A 13,973-nucleotide genomic window follows, 5' to 3' on the forward strand; every position below is an offset into this window, starting at 1 on the left:
AATACAAGTGAGATGGATCAAGCTGGATGCCCATGGGTTTCCAGTCTCCCATATCAAGCATCCTTGTACTTTAGGGTCTTCTGCTGAGTAGAGTTTAAATGAGACAGGCTGGATCCAGAAGCAGACTGAGGGGGGGGGAGTTTAAAGGAAATTTGGTTGCTTTAGATGTCAGGGATGGGACAGTGGCCACTTGTCAAAAGAAACTGATCCTACACACAGAAGTTACAGTTACAAGTCCACCCATAAAATGTAATCATTTCTAACCTGGCTGTGAAGTCGCTGCAGCTCCTCCAAACTTTGCCTCAGTTTCCCCCGCTCTCCCTCCATTAATTCCCTCAGGGCTCGTGAGTCCTCACTTGTTCGCCTGATCTGTTCTTCTAAGGTGTCGTCATCGCTTCGCCGGGAACTCTGAGAGTGAGACAGAAACCTCTTGCTCAGTTTTCACTTTAAAAAGGGCGGTAGCATTAATTTGACACTAGTTTGAGGGGAGCATGAAACAAGTAAGAGGAAAGTGAATGTCCTTCTGCTGGAGTTTTGGTTTTATAGCAGGCATCCCCACATACTACCACAGTAGAAATGTGCTCAGTCAAGGATAATGATTCTAAACAAGTTCTCACCTTAGCATAAACCAAAGATACTGATGCCTGTTGACCACCTGGTAATATATGGCTATGATAGCCTTGTTTGTAGACCTTTTGCAAGACTCTTTTTTCTTTTTTAACAAATACAACTTAATCTCCTTGCTCTACCTTTTTATCAGCTGCTGCTGATACTTTAATGGAGAGGGTAAACGTTCCTATTCATGCCTGCAGTCCCAGGGTCTGAGCATGGCCTCTGAGATAGGTCATACGGGGAACATACTCGACTTGCAGATGATGAAAATAGGCCAGATTTTGAGCCATCCCCCCAAAACAGGTGTTTTCTCATAATTCTGCACTCTTGTGGATGCTGGGTGGTCCTCCAAGTCTTCCTTTCTCCCCTAACTCAGCATGGCTCTGCTGTCCACTTCCTGGTGGCCCCAGGGTGCTCAGCCCTGGAGCGGACACTGCCATGCACTTCAAAATCCTTCACTTGTAGTAGAGTTACAGCTGGTGACCCTTGCAGAAACATTTGTGCCTGACCTTAGTTCACAGTGGCAGAACCTACCCATGTAATGGTCACAGTGGTTTAGTGACACCACTGCTAAAAAAGAAAACGGTTAGGAAAATCATAACCAACATAACTGTGATTTGTAAGATCATCTGCAATATTTCCAGGTGGAAACTCTGACTTACTGCAAATCTTGAAAGCCTACTTCCCAGGGTGACTCCCAGACCCATGAGGGTTGCATGCATGTGTAACATATTGAAACTTTTGGCGGTCTGACCACTGCCCACCAAAATCCCATGAGCCAGTCTGACTCGTTGCTGACCCGTTGAGACACACGAAGCAGGTTGCATGTCATGATATCCCACCTTGTGAGCCACATAGTTGTTCTGAGAGACCCAGGACTTCAGGATCCAGCAGGAGCCCCCCAGCAAGGTCCATCATTGGGTAAAGGGGCATTCACGACAAGGTCTCCGCATGCTGAGCCACTTACCGTGGAGTCTGCTCCATCCAGCACATTTTGTATCAGTCTTTTTAGCTCACTGAGAGCTGCACGTAGGCTGCCAGCTGGGACATCTTTGGCTGATGAGGTTTCTGAAGACTCATCCATTGAAGAGTCCGTGGAGACTGCAGAGTCTGCACTGTCATTCCCACGGAGGTGGGAGCAGAGGTACCGCACTTGGCAGTAAGCTTCCCAGAGTTGCAACCTGAGCTGCAATGAGAGAGCCTGATGTTAGCCCACGACGTCAAGGCCACGGAGAGTCTCCTCCCATGGTGTAACGATGCGTGTGATTGCTGAAGCATGCCAATATTTGCCTAGTTTGCTTTGCTGACTTGGAAATGGATGCAGAGACTTGCATAAGGTCAAAAGGGTGTTGCTGCTGGAGCTGGGACTGACCCTGGGTTCAGCTCCAAAGCCAATGCATTAAACTGTCTCTCACTCCTCTCTAAAGGCCCTTTCTTACCCCGAAGACGTGGTGCTGCTGTGTCCTGTATGCTTAGGGGAATGTGCAGGCAGTGGCGTCATGTGGAAAACAAATGTTGGTGTGACTAAGGCATGGGTTACCCTGGTGCATTTCCCTGCTGCCATCAAGCGCAGCTTTGCAGATGTGGCGGTGAGAATCTCCAGTTTGCATTCCATACCCCCCCTTCTGAGGGCTATGTGTGGAAAAGCCAACATGCATGTCCTCCAGGGACCAGCCACAGAGGTTCAAGTGCTTTCCTGGCAGACAGGAGTGTTAGTACCTGTTCCCGTTCTTGTTCCAGCTCCTCCGCCTCCATGCTCTGCTCAATCTCGGAAAGCAGGGACGTGCTGGTTGTGTTGAAGTTTTGGAGACTTCGCTCTTCACTGAGCTCTTCGACCTTCCCCTGCAGTTGCCGATAGGACAGCCGGACCTCTTGGAGCTCCAGCTGGCTCTGGTGCAGCTTCCAGAGGAAACCAAGCAATTTGACAAAGAAGCAGAAGAAAAAATGAATGTTAGTGGAGAAGATATGGACTGGGAGGAAGGAATGGGAGGCACTAGACAGGGTTTCCAGCTGGGAGAAAGTAACAGTAGTAGGCCAAGTTTTCTTAAAAAAAAAGAGAAGGCCTACTAACAGTAGTCTTGACTGTTTTTATTAATTATTGGATCTTGATAATCCTCACATTATTAGACACTGTTTAGGTTTCACAAGTATGGGGAAAGATAAAATTACTGCATTATTCAGAGCTAAAGTGAGGAATGCTGTGAAGAACTTGGGACTCAGTCAAGAAAATTTGCTAAAACTAAGAGCAGGAAATGGAAAGTAATATCTGCATGAACATTTCAGAAGATATAGATATACAAATATACACATACTCATAACACACATACACACACACATATATAAATTCCGATCAGCTAAATCCTAACACCCAAAATTCAGATGACAAAGCTTCAAAACCCATATTTCACTGTTTGGAAATCCGAGTTATTTGAGTGTTTGAAACACTCAAGATCAAACGTGGTCATTGATCTGTTTTAGAGTTTATCTGTGGTCAGAGGACTTCAGAATTCGATAAGTAGTAAATTATGATTTGTCTAGATGGGAATAGTCCCTGCTGTGAAGGGCCAGAAGCTAATATTGTGGACGTGGGGCCAGCAAGCAAGCGTGGGGTGCAGTGAGTTGCTGCGTGAGTAGCGCTCACGCAAATCCAGAAGAGATGAGCACCCCAGATGTTGGAGAGGACTGTGTAATCTGGCACACTCACAGGTTCCTCATTTCTCTGAGGAGGGCAGCAAGGATTAGGGAGCTGTTCTGGTTTAGATGATGGTTGTTTTGAAGGTGCCAGAGGCCACCATCATAAATGCTTGGCTAGTGGGAAGGGAGCTGGGAACACCTCTTGTGCTCCTCCTCGCACAATGTGGGAATGGAGAGGAGCATTTACAACCAACCCCAAATACTTAAGCTGCAACTATATAATCACTTAATGCCAGGGCAAGCACGTTCAGCTTGAACACCTCTTTATGGAAGGGGGTGGAACACACAGAGCTGTAAAATCCTGCTCTCCACTGAGAGGCCCGACACCACTGGCGCGCCAGCCTGTTCCCCAGAGAACAGCCTTCAGTGAGGCAAAGCCGTGAATGCCAAGCGGCTTCCTGGCAACCCATCCGAGCGGGAACAGCTCTGAGGCTGGTTACTGCCTTCCGGGCTAGCGCTGTTGGAGGAAGCCCCTTCTGGAGCCAGTGCTACTATTAAAATAAGAATTAAATAAGATGAACTGCAAGCAGCTTTCCGCTTCCTTTTACGTTTTTTTTCGTTTCCCTCCTTTGCTCAGTTCTCCTGCCCAGCTCCCTCTTGTCTTTCAAGATGCCCCATCGTGTTTCCTGCTGTTCATCCCTAGCGGTAACCCTGGGGATCTTGCTTGTTCCCATGCTTTCACGAGCCATGAACTCTTCCGGCTGTTCTGTCTCCAAATTCCTGACTATCCTACTGTGGGCCAACCCCAAACCCGGTTTTCCTTCTCCGGTAGAGGTGCTCCTTACTTGCAGGTCCTTGTCATGGCTTTGCCTCTCCAGCACCAGCACGCGGTCCTGCAGCTCCTCCACGGTCCCCTGCAGCAGGTCGTTCTCCTCCATCATGGCGCTGAGCCGATGCTCCAGCTCCCGCTTTCTGTCCGTCAGCATTTTGATCTGAGGAGGAAGGAGAGTCAGAGTCGCATCCTGTGCTTGTCAGGGAACAGAGCGGAGGGAAATTGCCTTCCGATGAGAGGAATGAAGCAGAAAAACAAGAGGATGAGCGTACATACGCCATACCTGCGTGGGAGCAAAACGGTAGCTCCGTGTGCAGCTTGAAGCTCAGGAGGAACCCAAGAGGAGATTCCTCCTTCCTCAAGCTGCGGAGGGCAAGAACAGGGCTGCCATGGGTCCAGGCTGTGACAGTGGCCGGGTCGAGATCGCAGGAGGTCGGGGGGAGCAGCCCAGCCACTGCCACCTCAGGGCTGGCTGAAGGGGTGACGTGGCCCCCCAGCCCTACCCTGAGTTCCCGCGCCCCAAGGGTGCCTGCTCCCTGCGTGGCTCTTCCTAATTGCTGCGTGTTCACCAGGAAAATTCCCACTGGGGATTTGTCTTTCCTTTTCCTCGTGAAGGCTCCTTTCTGTGCCGTGGTTATTTTTAGCCTCCCAGTGATGAATTGCCTTTAAAATTGCTTCAGTTCTTTTAATTGCCAAGGGCAGTGATTTCAGGTGGAGGGGGACGGCATGCCAAGCAACACCTCCGTGCTGCACCTCGCCGGCAACGGGGCACGGGATGAATCAGCGCTAGCCAAGGTCACTGCTTGGTTAAGGGAGGAAAAGGACCCATTTCCCAGGTCAGTGCAATGGGGCTTTTGTGTGGCTGGCTTTACCGTTCCCACGGCAGGACACCCCAGATGTTCCTGTGGCCTCCTCGCAGGTCATAGAGCATGGCCTAACTCAGGACCTTCCCCGCTTCCCTGGCTTGCTCGGGATCCTGCTCCTTTGCTGCTTCTCCAAGCTCAGCTAGTTCAGGAGATAGATAGCAGAAAGGCACTCCAAGCTGCCTTGATTAACCTTCTGCTTTTCTTTGCCCTCTTTTTCTCACACTATGACTCTCATTTTTGATGGACATCATTGACTCAGATCTCACTTGCACAGACCCTTGGTACTGCAGCGCCCTCCGCATCCGGCTCTGCCTCGGCTGCCTCCTCTTCTCCATCTCTGCAGACCCATGTCTTTCTCTCCCCCGTGAACTGGCACTAACTGCTATCTGTCCTCCAGGATCTCCCCCAACCCTGCCTTCGTGGCTCCTGGCCACCTTCCAGCCCCTGCGCTATGATTATGTGCACACAACCGTGATGGTCAGCTGTCCTGGAGAAATAAGGAACCTCACATTTGTCCAGGAGGGCAAAATCTTTGGCTAGATGAAGGAGTACCAGCCAAGCGTGTGGACTTGGTATCCACGCTGTGTAAAGGCTGCTGTACGCATTCAAAAGCGTTCTTAGGTGACTAATGGTTTCTGAGATGTCTCTTCCCACCACCATCATGATTTGTGTGGGTTGCAGAGAAGAGGAGCAAGAAAAATAGAGGTGTAGCATAGAGATGTAATGCACTGAGAGTTAGTAGTTGCTGCCAAAGCCAGTAATGAATGCCTGTGAATGACTGTGCAAAAGTAAAAAAAGCCCACTCTCCCGCGGGGGCCTGGCCAGGGGAAGGACACAAGGGGAAGGTGGTCTGGACAGCGCAAGATGGGGGGAGCCGCTGGGCCAAGGCATGCACGGCGATGGTGACCCCCCCCCTCCACGTGGCCAAAGCCCGTCCCAGCCGCCATACTTACTTCGAGGACCTGCTGCTCCACAGCGAGGGGAGGGGAAGAGAAGGCGAGGGGACCAGCGGGGAGCAGGTGGGGAGCGGGAAAGAAGAAGAAATGGAAAGATTTTAGGAAAAATTCTTCCAGATAGCTTAAAAGAAAAAAAAAAAAAAAAAAAAAAAAAAGAAGAAGGGCAGCAGGGCTGTAGAGCTGGACATCTTCGATCCCACTGGTTCCTGCCCAAGAGGTCCCCATCCACCCCCTATCAGAGAGGGGGGAGGAAGGAAGCTAATAGGACCTGTGCTGATGTACCAGAGCTAAGCAGGACTGTGGGACCTCCTTGGGTAGGGTGGGCTCCTGCCCTCGGCAGCACCAGCTGGGGGTCCCGTGCACACAGTAGCTCTGCAGACTATTTTGGGGGGACAAACAGGATCGTCCTGTAGCTCTGGTACACACAACGGACATTAGCTTAGAGAAAGGAAAGCGGGAGAGGAGGAAACCGCCAATGCATGCAGCCCTCTGCCCCGCAGCGGGTGGCCTTTCCCTCGCCGGGTTTGCGCGCCCAGTTCAGAGGGGTTCATCAGGCAAAAATAACGCCGGGCGCCTGTCGAAGGAGTGAGGCTGAGCTGGCCCTCGGGAGCGGAGCGCGGCCACTCACCTCGGCCTGGAGGCTCTCGAGCCGCACGATGTGCTGGCTGCTCGACGAGCTCTTCTCCCGGAAATCCTCCCGGAGCGTGTGGACCTGCAGGGAGAGCTGCCGTTCCACCTCCGACGCCTGCGAGGAGAGATGGGCCGTGTTACCCCGGGGGTTACCAACCCCTCCTGCCCGTGGGAGGCTCTGCCGAGCTGGAAGGAAACTTGGGAATGGGTGTTACAAGCTCTCACTTGGCCAGAAACTCAAAAGCTTATGGAATCTAAGCTGAGGAAAAGCTCCTCCTGGACAGATGTCAAGGACAGCAGCCATGCAGACCACGCGGATCTTCCCGTACGGACGGGGCAGCCCAGGGGACATGTGTCTCGGAGGGTACGAGCTGCAGGCAGCCTCCGTAAACGGTAGCTTAGACACATTAACTGCTCTCCGGGCAGCTTTATGTCTGATTTTTACACGGTGAACACACTTGTTTAGGCTTGTAAGAGAACATAAGGCTTTTTTTTATGACAAATCCCTTATGAGATGACACAAATAGATGGGTTTCTGCTTAATTAGCCTCCTTCAGGTTCCAACACACTTAGGCACAGATTTCTCGTGAAACAAGAACTCATTTCCAGCAATAAAAAACAATCTTGTCTACTAATTGCTTTTTGCTTCCCTTCCTATCCTGGGTTATAGCTGGTCTTTGCCTCTTTCTTCAAGCCACACATCAGAGGCCTTCGCATATTCCCCTGCCTCATATATTTATTTATTTATTAAAGCTTCCTTGCACAAGCCGAGTACACAAAATACAACGATGGCACAACACTATAGGAGGGGGCTGGTTATTTTTCTCCCTACAAGCAGCTACAGTGTTCAAAGCAGCCTGAGCATCTATTAATTGGTGACGTTAAAGAGGATGGATGACTTCTGCTTTTTGTGAACGATTCACTCTTTTTTTCTTTTTTTGTAGAGAAACATCTTCGTGCTGAAATATCCTACAGGAGCTATCAAGGGCGAAAAAGCGCCAGATGAAAAGCGCCGAAGGGTTTTGCCTGCAAGCTGCTGACCACACTCCCAATGGCTGCAAGTGGTACCAGCTGATACAACCCATCCGCATTTGATGCTTAATTGTTTAACGTAATTTATATGCTAGAGCTATGATAATATACGGAGAGTACAAATATATCATATAGCACTGAGAAATAGGGGAGTGCCAACGGCATTGTAAACAGCTCCTGTAATTTGATATCTAGACTACTGTTGCTAAATCTGGTCTCTATGCTCAGATTGGAGCAGGTGAAGGGAAGCAGGGCTACAAGGGGGATCCAGAGCATGCAAAGTCTGTTATGTGAAAGGAGACTAAAAGAGGATGTCGTGTTTAATCTCATGCAATGCATGCTGAGAGAGAACTCCCTATAAATACATCAAGGATAAGCACACATAAGGGAGAGCTGCTATTTAAGCAGAAGCACAATTTTGGCAGAAGAACTGATATGAATAAACTGGCTGAGGGTATACTGAGGCTGGAAACAGGAAGATTTCTGAGTTTCCAAGCAGCTACAGTAGGATTTCTCCTGCTGAACCATTACAGCAGGAGGAACAGTGGCAGAAATGAATTTGGGGATGGCATGAGATGACTTTCTCAGTCTCTTTCAGAGGGCTGTCTACGACCAGAGGGAAATGAATTGACCTCGAAGGTCCTTTCCAGTGCTGCGCTGTTCACAGGACTGTAATGTTTGCACTCACCAGCTTTCTATCGTCACTTGAGATTTATCTACTTACTACTTACCTTTCACACTCATGCATCTTATTCCCATGCTTATAGCCCACATGAAGGGAAGAAAGGGCTCCCTTATGGCTGGCATTAAGAGCCCTAATGCAGAGGGTACGAGTTATGGTGTCCCGTCAGTTTAGAGCATTCACATCCTCTCTCATGCAAAAGGGAAGGGTAAAAATAATGCTTTCTTTAGCCTCATAGCATGCAGAATATACTGTCCCTGACCAACAGCCAACAGAAATAAACAGGAATGACTGTATCATGTGTTTCCCCCCATAGGAGAATGTTGAAAAGGCCTCATCTGGTTTTTTTAGATAGGGACATGGCTGATGCACTAGACTCCACTTTTGCAAGTACAGTTTTTATTGTTGCAAGACAAAATCTTCTGAGAGAGACTCTGGACATGAAAGCCCCCTTTTAGTGCAGTCGTGTTTTCATGCAACTTTTGCTTCAGAGGTCACTAATATTGCCGCCAAATTGCCCCTCCCAACTGATCACAAAGTCTAGACTTTCATGTAAATTTGCATTACTTTATGGAAAGCCACCTTGACAGCATGCAATATTTCCCAGGGTTTGAGATACGTATTTCAGGACAGCGACTATCTAGGTTCTCCACACTGCTATAAGTAGTGCATGTGCGCATGTGTGTTTTAAAGTGTGAGCCCATGCTTTATTCCTTATAACATACTTTTTTACTTGGTGTTAACACACTCTTTTACTTGGTATCTGCTGAAGAGCTTGCCTGCTAGCTATATTTTCCCTTTATTGCTCATGGAAGCGGTGGCTTTCTTGTGTTGAACTGAAGCAAATTTCTTCTGCATCAGCCCGTCTAGCTCTCCTCTCATTATGCAAACTGTAGTGCTCTCTCTTCCCCATCAGCGTTTTCCTAAACTTTAAAAGTTAAAACCTTTTGTCGTTATGTCAGTCATTGAGCGATGCATTGATTTTGCTAGAGAAACGTAATACTCTTTTTGGAAAGGCAGGCATATATTGCCCAACATCATAGCTTTCCGCTGTAATTAAGAGGGAATTAATTTCCCAGGTATAGGCAAATCAACCATCATCTACAAGCAAGACGATACAAATTCACAAGAGATATTCAAGATTTACTAGGCTAAAATAGCTAAGAAGGAGAAGTGAGATCCTAATTAGTGCTAAATTTGTAACTCCCGGGAGAGCCTGTTACCCCTTTTGTTAATTCGCTAACGGCAAATTGCGGGGAGTCCCCTTCCCCGTGGGCTGCCATTAACGCTCCACAGTGCTGGCCACCGCCTCCCTCGGCTCTAGGGTCCTCGATTCCCAGCTCTTCCCAGTGGGGACGGTAAAATAATGTCTTTGGCTACTGAAAAGCAAGTGAAGGAGGAAACTACATCTTGCTTTAGAATAATAAATAAAAAAAAGTACGTTAATCCAGGTGTGTTTTGAGGCAGAGCCACCTTGAGCCTTCTCAGAAGTTTGTTGCCTCAAAGACGAAGGGAAGAGGCAGGGGAAGAGGTGTGCTGGGACCGGGGATGCCCAGGAACGGCCCGGCACCCTGGCGCCTGCGCCAGCCGCGGGAACCAGCCAAGTCTCTGGCACACCAGTCCCATGAGCAACTGCCTATATTTTGCATGTGCAGAGGTTGCCCAGTGTCGGAATCCCTGGGAGATTTTTAATTCAGGTCAACTCTAAATTGTTCGTCGAGGCGTTACGCTCTTCAGGAAAGTGCTTGGGTAGTAGCGGAGGTGTTTGCTCCTGGTCACCTTCAGAGGGCTCCGGATTACATTTGCCGCATTCTAAGCCCAGACAAGGGGTTCCCTGAATGACGGCCCCGACAACGCGGGCACGTCAACGGGCAACTCAATGCAACTCTGCTGCACCAATAGAGAAAAGTAACAGCACACAGTTTTCTTCATCAGGAATCAGCAATTATGCCCTTAGGATGCACAACGCGAGTCCCACCTGCGTTTTCTCTGGAGCTTCCTGTGGCTCCTACATGCTGGGCAGATCGCCCTGAGCTCAAAGCTGCCGTGCACCACGGGTGAGGGTCAGCATCGGCCCCGTCTCTGCCAGGTAACACCATGGGGTTGCATCCTTCTTTCCCTGCCTTACCCCTCCCTCTGCTGCTTTTTAGGTGCGGGAATATTTAACTGCATAGGCTGTGTGATAGCCTGCTCCTGACGCGAGAGCCGTCGCTGTCTGGAGATGCAACATGGGACAATGAGAACTTTTGAAACCCTCAACACTTCCAAAATGTCCTGGTTGTAAGAACCCAACAGGCAATGTTAACGTTGACCCCATGGGATATTTTTAGAATATTTGGATTTCTACGCACTGCAAAAGTACTGGGGCATCAATATGTAATAGATATCTGTTATATTGCCTGTAGCTCTAGGCGGGCTGGCAGATGGATTTAGTAGCAGTGGCCACAGTGAGTGTGCTGTCTGCTCAGCTCCTATGGGTAAGATTTACTCCCTCATCCAGATTTCTTTCTGCTCAGGAGCCCCTCTCTGCAAACTGCCATACAGCTGCCAGCCTGCTCCCCCATTACCTTCTTGCTTTTTATATAGCTAGGAGACTACACAGGAGAGGGGCTGCAACTGCTCTTCCACAAGCATCAGGCTCACGAGATACTACTGACTGGAGAAGTCTCATGGCTGTAGCATTAACCTTACTTAGAGAGGATTTTGTGAGGCGAAGGAGGCCAGTGGCCCATCATGCGAAGGTCTGCGCTTCTTGTTCCAGTTAAAGGGATTTTGGAAATAAACGGTATTTTATTCCCCAGATGAAAGTGAAAATTCTTTGCCTCCAATTTGTCCTGCTTTCCCTTCATTTTTTTTACCCCTTCTGTAGGGTAAAGAGGAAAAGCAAACTGTCTCCTTTGGCCAGAACTACTCTGCTCCGTATTTACCGGAATTTTGAAATAAAACAAACCAAGAGCACAAGGTGGTTTCCTCCCAGCACCTCCCAGGGAAGCACTGAGCTCTTGGGGGCAGCAGTGAGTCGCTGCACCTTCAGCCTGGAGGCCTCACACCTGAGACACGGGGGAGGTGGGTAAAAAAGAGAGTAGATAGCAGCTGGGGGGGACTTTTCTGGGTGAGGCTGGGTTTGTGTTGCCCTCTTGAGACGCAGCTGTGCTGTTGGAGTAAAGAAGTTTAGTTGCCTTGGTGGAAAGCAGCCAGAACCCATGAGCATGGCTCAGCCTGAAGCTTGATTGCCCGGTTTTGGTGGAGAAGTGGTTGTGACAGCTGGGTTTGGTGGCTTTCTGTGTTTCTGCTGGTCAGAGAGCTGGAGTGCTGTTGGAGATTGCTGCTAGTGCTGAGGCATAACAAGGTACTGCTATTTTTTTTCCTTCCCAGGTGTCCTTGAAAAATCCTTTTAATACTGATAGTGAACTTTCACTGCATCACCAAGTAAAGCATGAAAGAGGATAGTCAGGGGTTTTCTGGCTATGCAATAGCTGTTTTTTTTTTTTCTTCCTATAAAGCTAGTTGGTGAGAGAGAACCGGTTTGCATAGCAAACATCTGAGTGCCTCGACAAAGAGGTCGAGGAGAAGAGCGCGTGTTGGCTGTCCTCATCGTGACTGTCAGCCAGTGTTAACTCAGGTAACTGTTTTGCTGAGGCCAAGCACATTAGGTTGAATCATCTCGCAGGATTACTAGTTGTGCTGTTTGGCGCAGGAGAAGGGTGCTTGCGTGTGCCGTATGGATCACCTCTGGCTGTAGGTGTTTCTAGGCGCGTTATTTGGAAGAAATAGCTTCACAGGGGGAGGTGGGTTGCGTGCGTGCTTCAGGAGGTGCTTAGGCACGACTCTCCCTCTTTACTTGGTTTCTTCTTGACCTAAGCATTTGGCTTTTGTGGAGAGGAAAACACAGTGTGTGGAAAAATGACTTAGCCGGCTTTCTGCAGGAGGGAACGCCGGAGGCTGCTGGTTTGCACGCTGCAATAAATTAATGCCGGAGACGGCTCAGAGGACAAAGTGTGCCTGGAGGACGCGCAACGCTAACAAGCGCGCAGCGGTTGCTCTTGTTCTCTGTATGCAAGTTCTGCTTGCAGAAACGTGGGAGGCGACAGTCCTGTGCTCCCAGGGCCGGCTTCTGTCCTCAGTATCTGAGGGGCCAGACGAGTAGGGGGCTTGCTGGCAGCGAGCTCGACTCCTAAGGAATAAAGTGTAACACCAGTAGAGTATTGTAATTCCATAGAGATGCCACACGCAGCCTTGGATGGAGCTTTCCCCACTCTGCGCTTTGGTTACCTATTTGTAAGTGGGAGCAGAAGGGTTTAGTACGGCTCAGACCGAGTCAAGGCACAATGGTGGTGTAGCTGCGGGGAACCATCGTGTTAGCTCCACGGGGAGCACAACTGGCTCTGGTGTATCACAAGAACATCTGAGACCTTCAGTCAATAAATGCCCCGGACCTGTGTCCGGGGCTGTGGTTTCTGAAGCTTGGCAATGTAGCCCCCTAGACACAGAGATGGAGCGAGCATTTGGGAGAAACTGCTTTCGATGTGGGCTTTTAATCAAGAAGTATTTGAGTTCGGTATGACTGTTTTATTTAAGCAAAAGGATGAAAAATATTTCTTCCAGCAAATTTCTAGTGAGCCATAGGTGTGGGCCAGATGATACACTAATGAATTATAAAATGCCTGATTAGTTTGGAAACAGCTGATGTACTGGAAACATGAAGACTTACTATGATTTTTAAAACCAAAAAGGCTTATTATTGTGGAGAGGAAGAGAAATACAGCTTGCTTCTCTCCTCTGGGAGGCTTAGCTGCCTGTCCCCTGGTAGCCACAAGTCAGGACAGCAAATATTTATTCTTGAATTTATTTGTTTTAATTAAATTGTTTTAGTGTAAGGCTTAAAATCTGGATGTATTCAAACTTGAATGTCTGTTCTTGGAAGCAAAACATAATGATTCTTTCAGTCTTTCTCTGGTTTGAGCTCTCCAATATCTCCCTTATTTCAAAGAAAAAGGATGGAGTTCTGTCCAAGAAATCTAAAGTGTGTCAGTGGGTTAGCAGTAAAGGTTGGGGGTGAATCCTCATCTCCTTTTGAAATCCTCACCCATAAACCTTGTAAAATTTGCAATATACTCTTCTAGAATTGAGTAGTAATATTGAAACCAAAAGCTTTCCCAGTGTATTTAGACCTGACGCTTGAACTTGCACCTGCAGCTGCTTGGAAATGTAGGTGTCCATTCCCATATCTGTGAAAGGGAGAAGTGCCAAGAAACTGTGCCAAAATTCAAAGACTTGGCTCAAAACCTATAAGTCCATATCTTTTAAGCCTTGAGAGGAAAATGGAGAAAACATTTTTCTAAAATCTAGACATATATTTAAAGTTTATGGTAGATTGACTAGGAGATGCTTTATTAGCTTTTAAATCTCTGCCAAGTCTAATTCCCGATACCTTCCAGCGGCTCTTTCTGGAAAACAGTGCTCAACTGAGGGCTACACATTTCTTTCACACCTTGACCAACTTCTTTCAAAACCCTGAGGAAGGAAACCAAAGAAGTCTCTTTTGGATTTTGCCTTGACTATAGCAAGATGGAAGATCTTCTGTGCAGAAGACTTATTTCTCATAGTTGATGCAGTAAAACTTGTTTTTCTACAGAAAGCTGCCACACGACAACCCTGTAGTGAGTAATGGTCAGTATGGGAGCCCCAGCTTCAAGCTTGGTTTGGTTACAGGTTCCTCCTCCCTGGAG

The 13,973-nt window shown here is 48.4% G+C and overlaps 1 protein-coding gene across 1 annotated transcript in view; it reads right to left on the reverse strand.

Annotated features, from left to right (window-relative positions):
- The window catches only part of BICDL1 (BICD family like cargo adaptor 1), a 36,618-nt gene that overhangs the window by 4,571 nt on the left and 18,074 nt on the right, over window positions 1–13,973 (reverse strand). The window contains exons 3-8 of the mRNA XM_062590256.1: window positions 6,529–6,645; window positions 5,898–5,909; window positions 4,092–4,238; window positions 2,332–2,511; window positions 1,580–1,798; window positions 265–408 (exon numbers count right to left, since the gene is read on the reverse strand). Of these exons, the coding sequence (XP_062446240.1) occupies window positions 265–408; window positions 1,580–1,798; window positions 2,332–2,511; window positions 4,092–4,238; window positions 5,898–5,909; window positions 6,529–6,645 (819 nt within the window). The remainder of the gene's footprint in view (window positions 1–264; window positions 409–1,579; window positions 1,799–2,331; window positions 2,512–4,091; window positions 4,239–5,897; window positions 5,910–6,528; window positions 6,646–13,973) is intronic.

This window comes from Rhea pennata, chromosome 17 (genome assembly GCF_028389875.1).
Source record: "Rhea pennata isolate bPtePen1 chromosome 17, bPtePen1.pri, whole genome shotgun sequence".
Taxonomy (NCBI): Eukaryota; Metazoa; Chordata; class Aves; order Rheiformes; family Rheidae; genus Rhea; species Rhea pennata.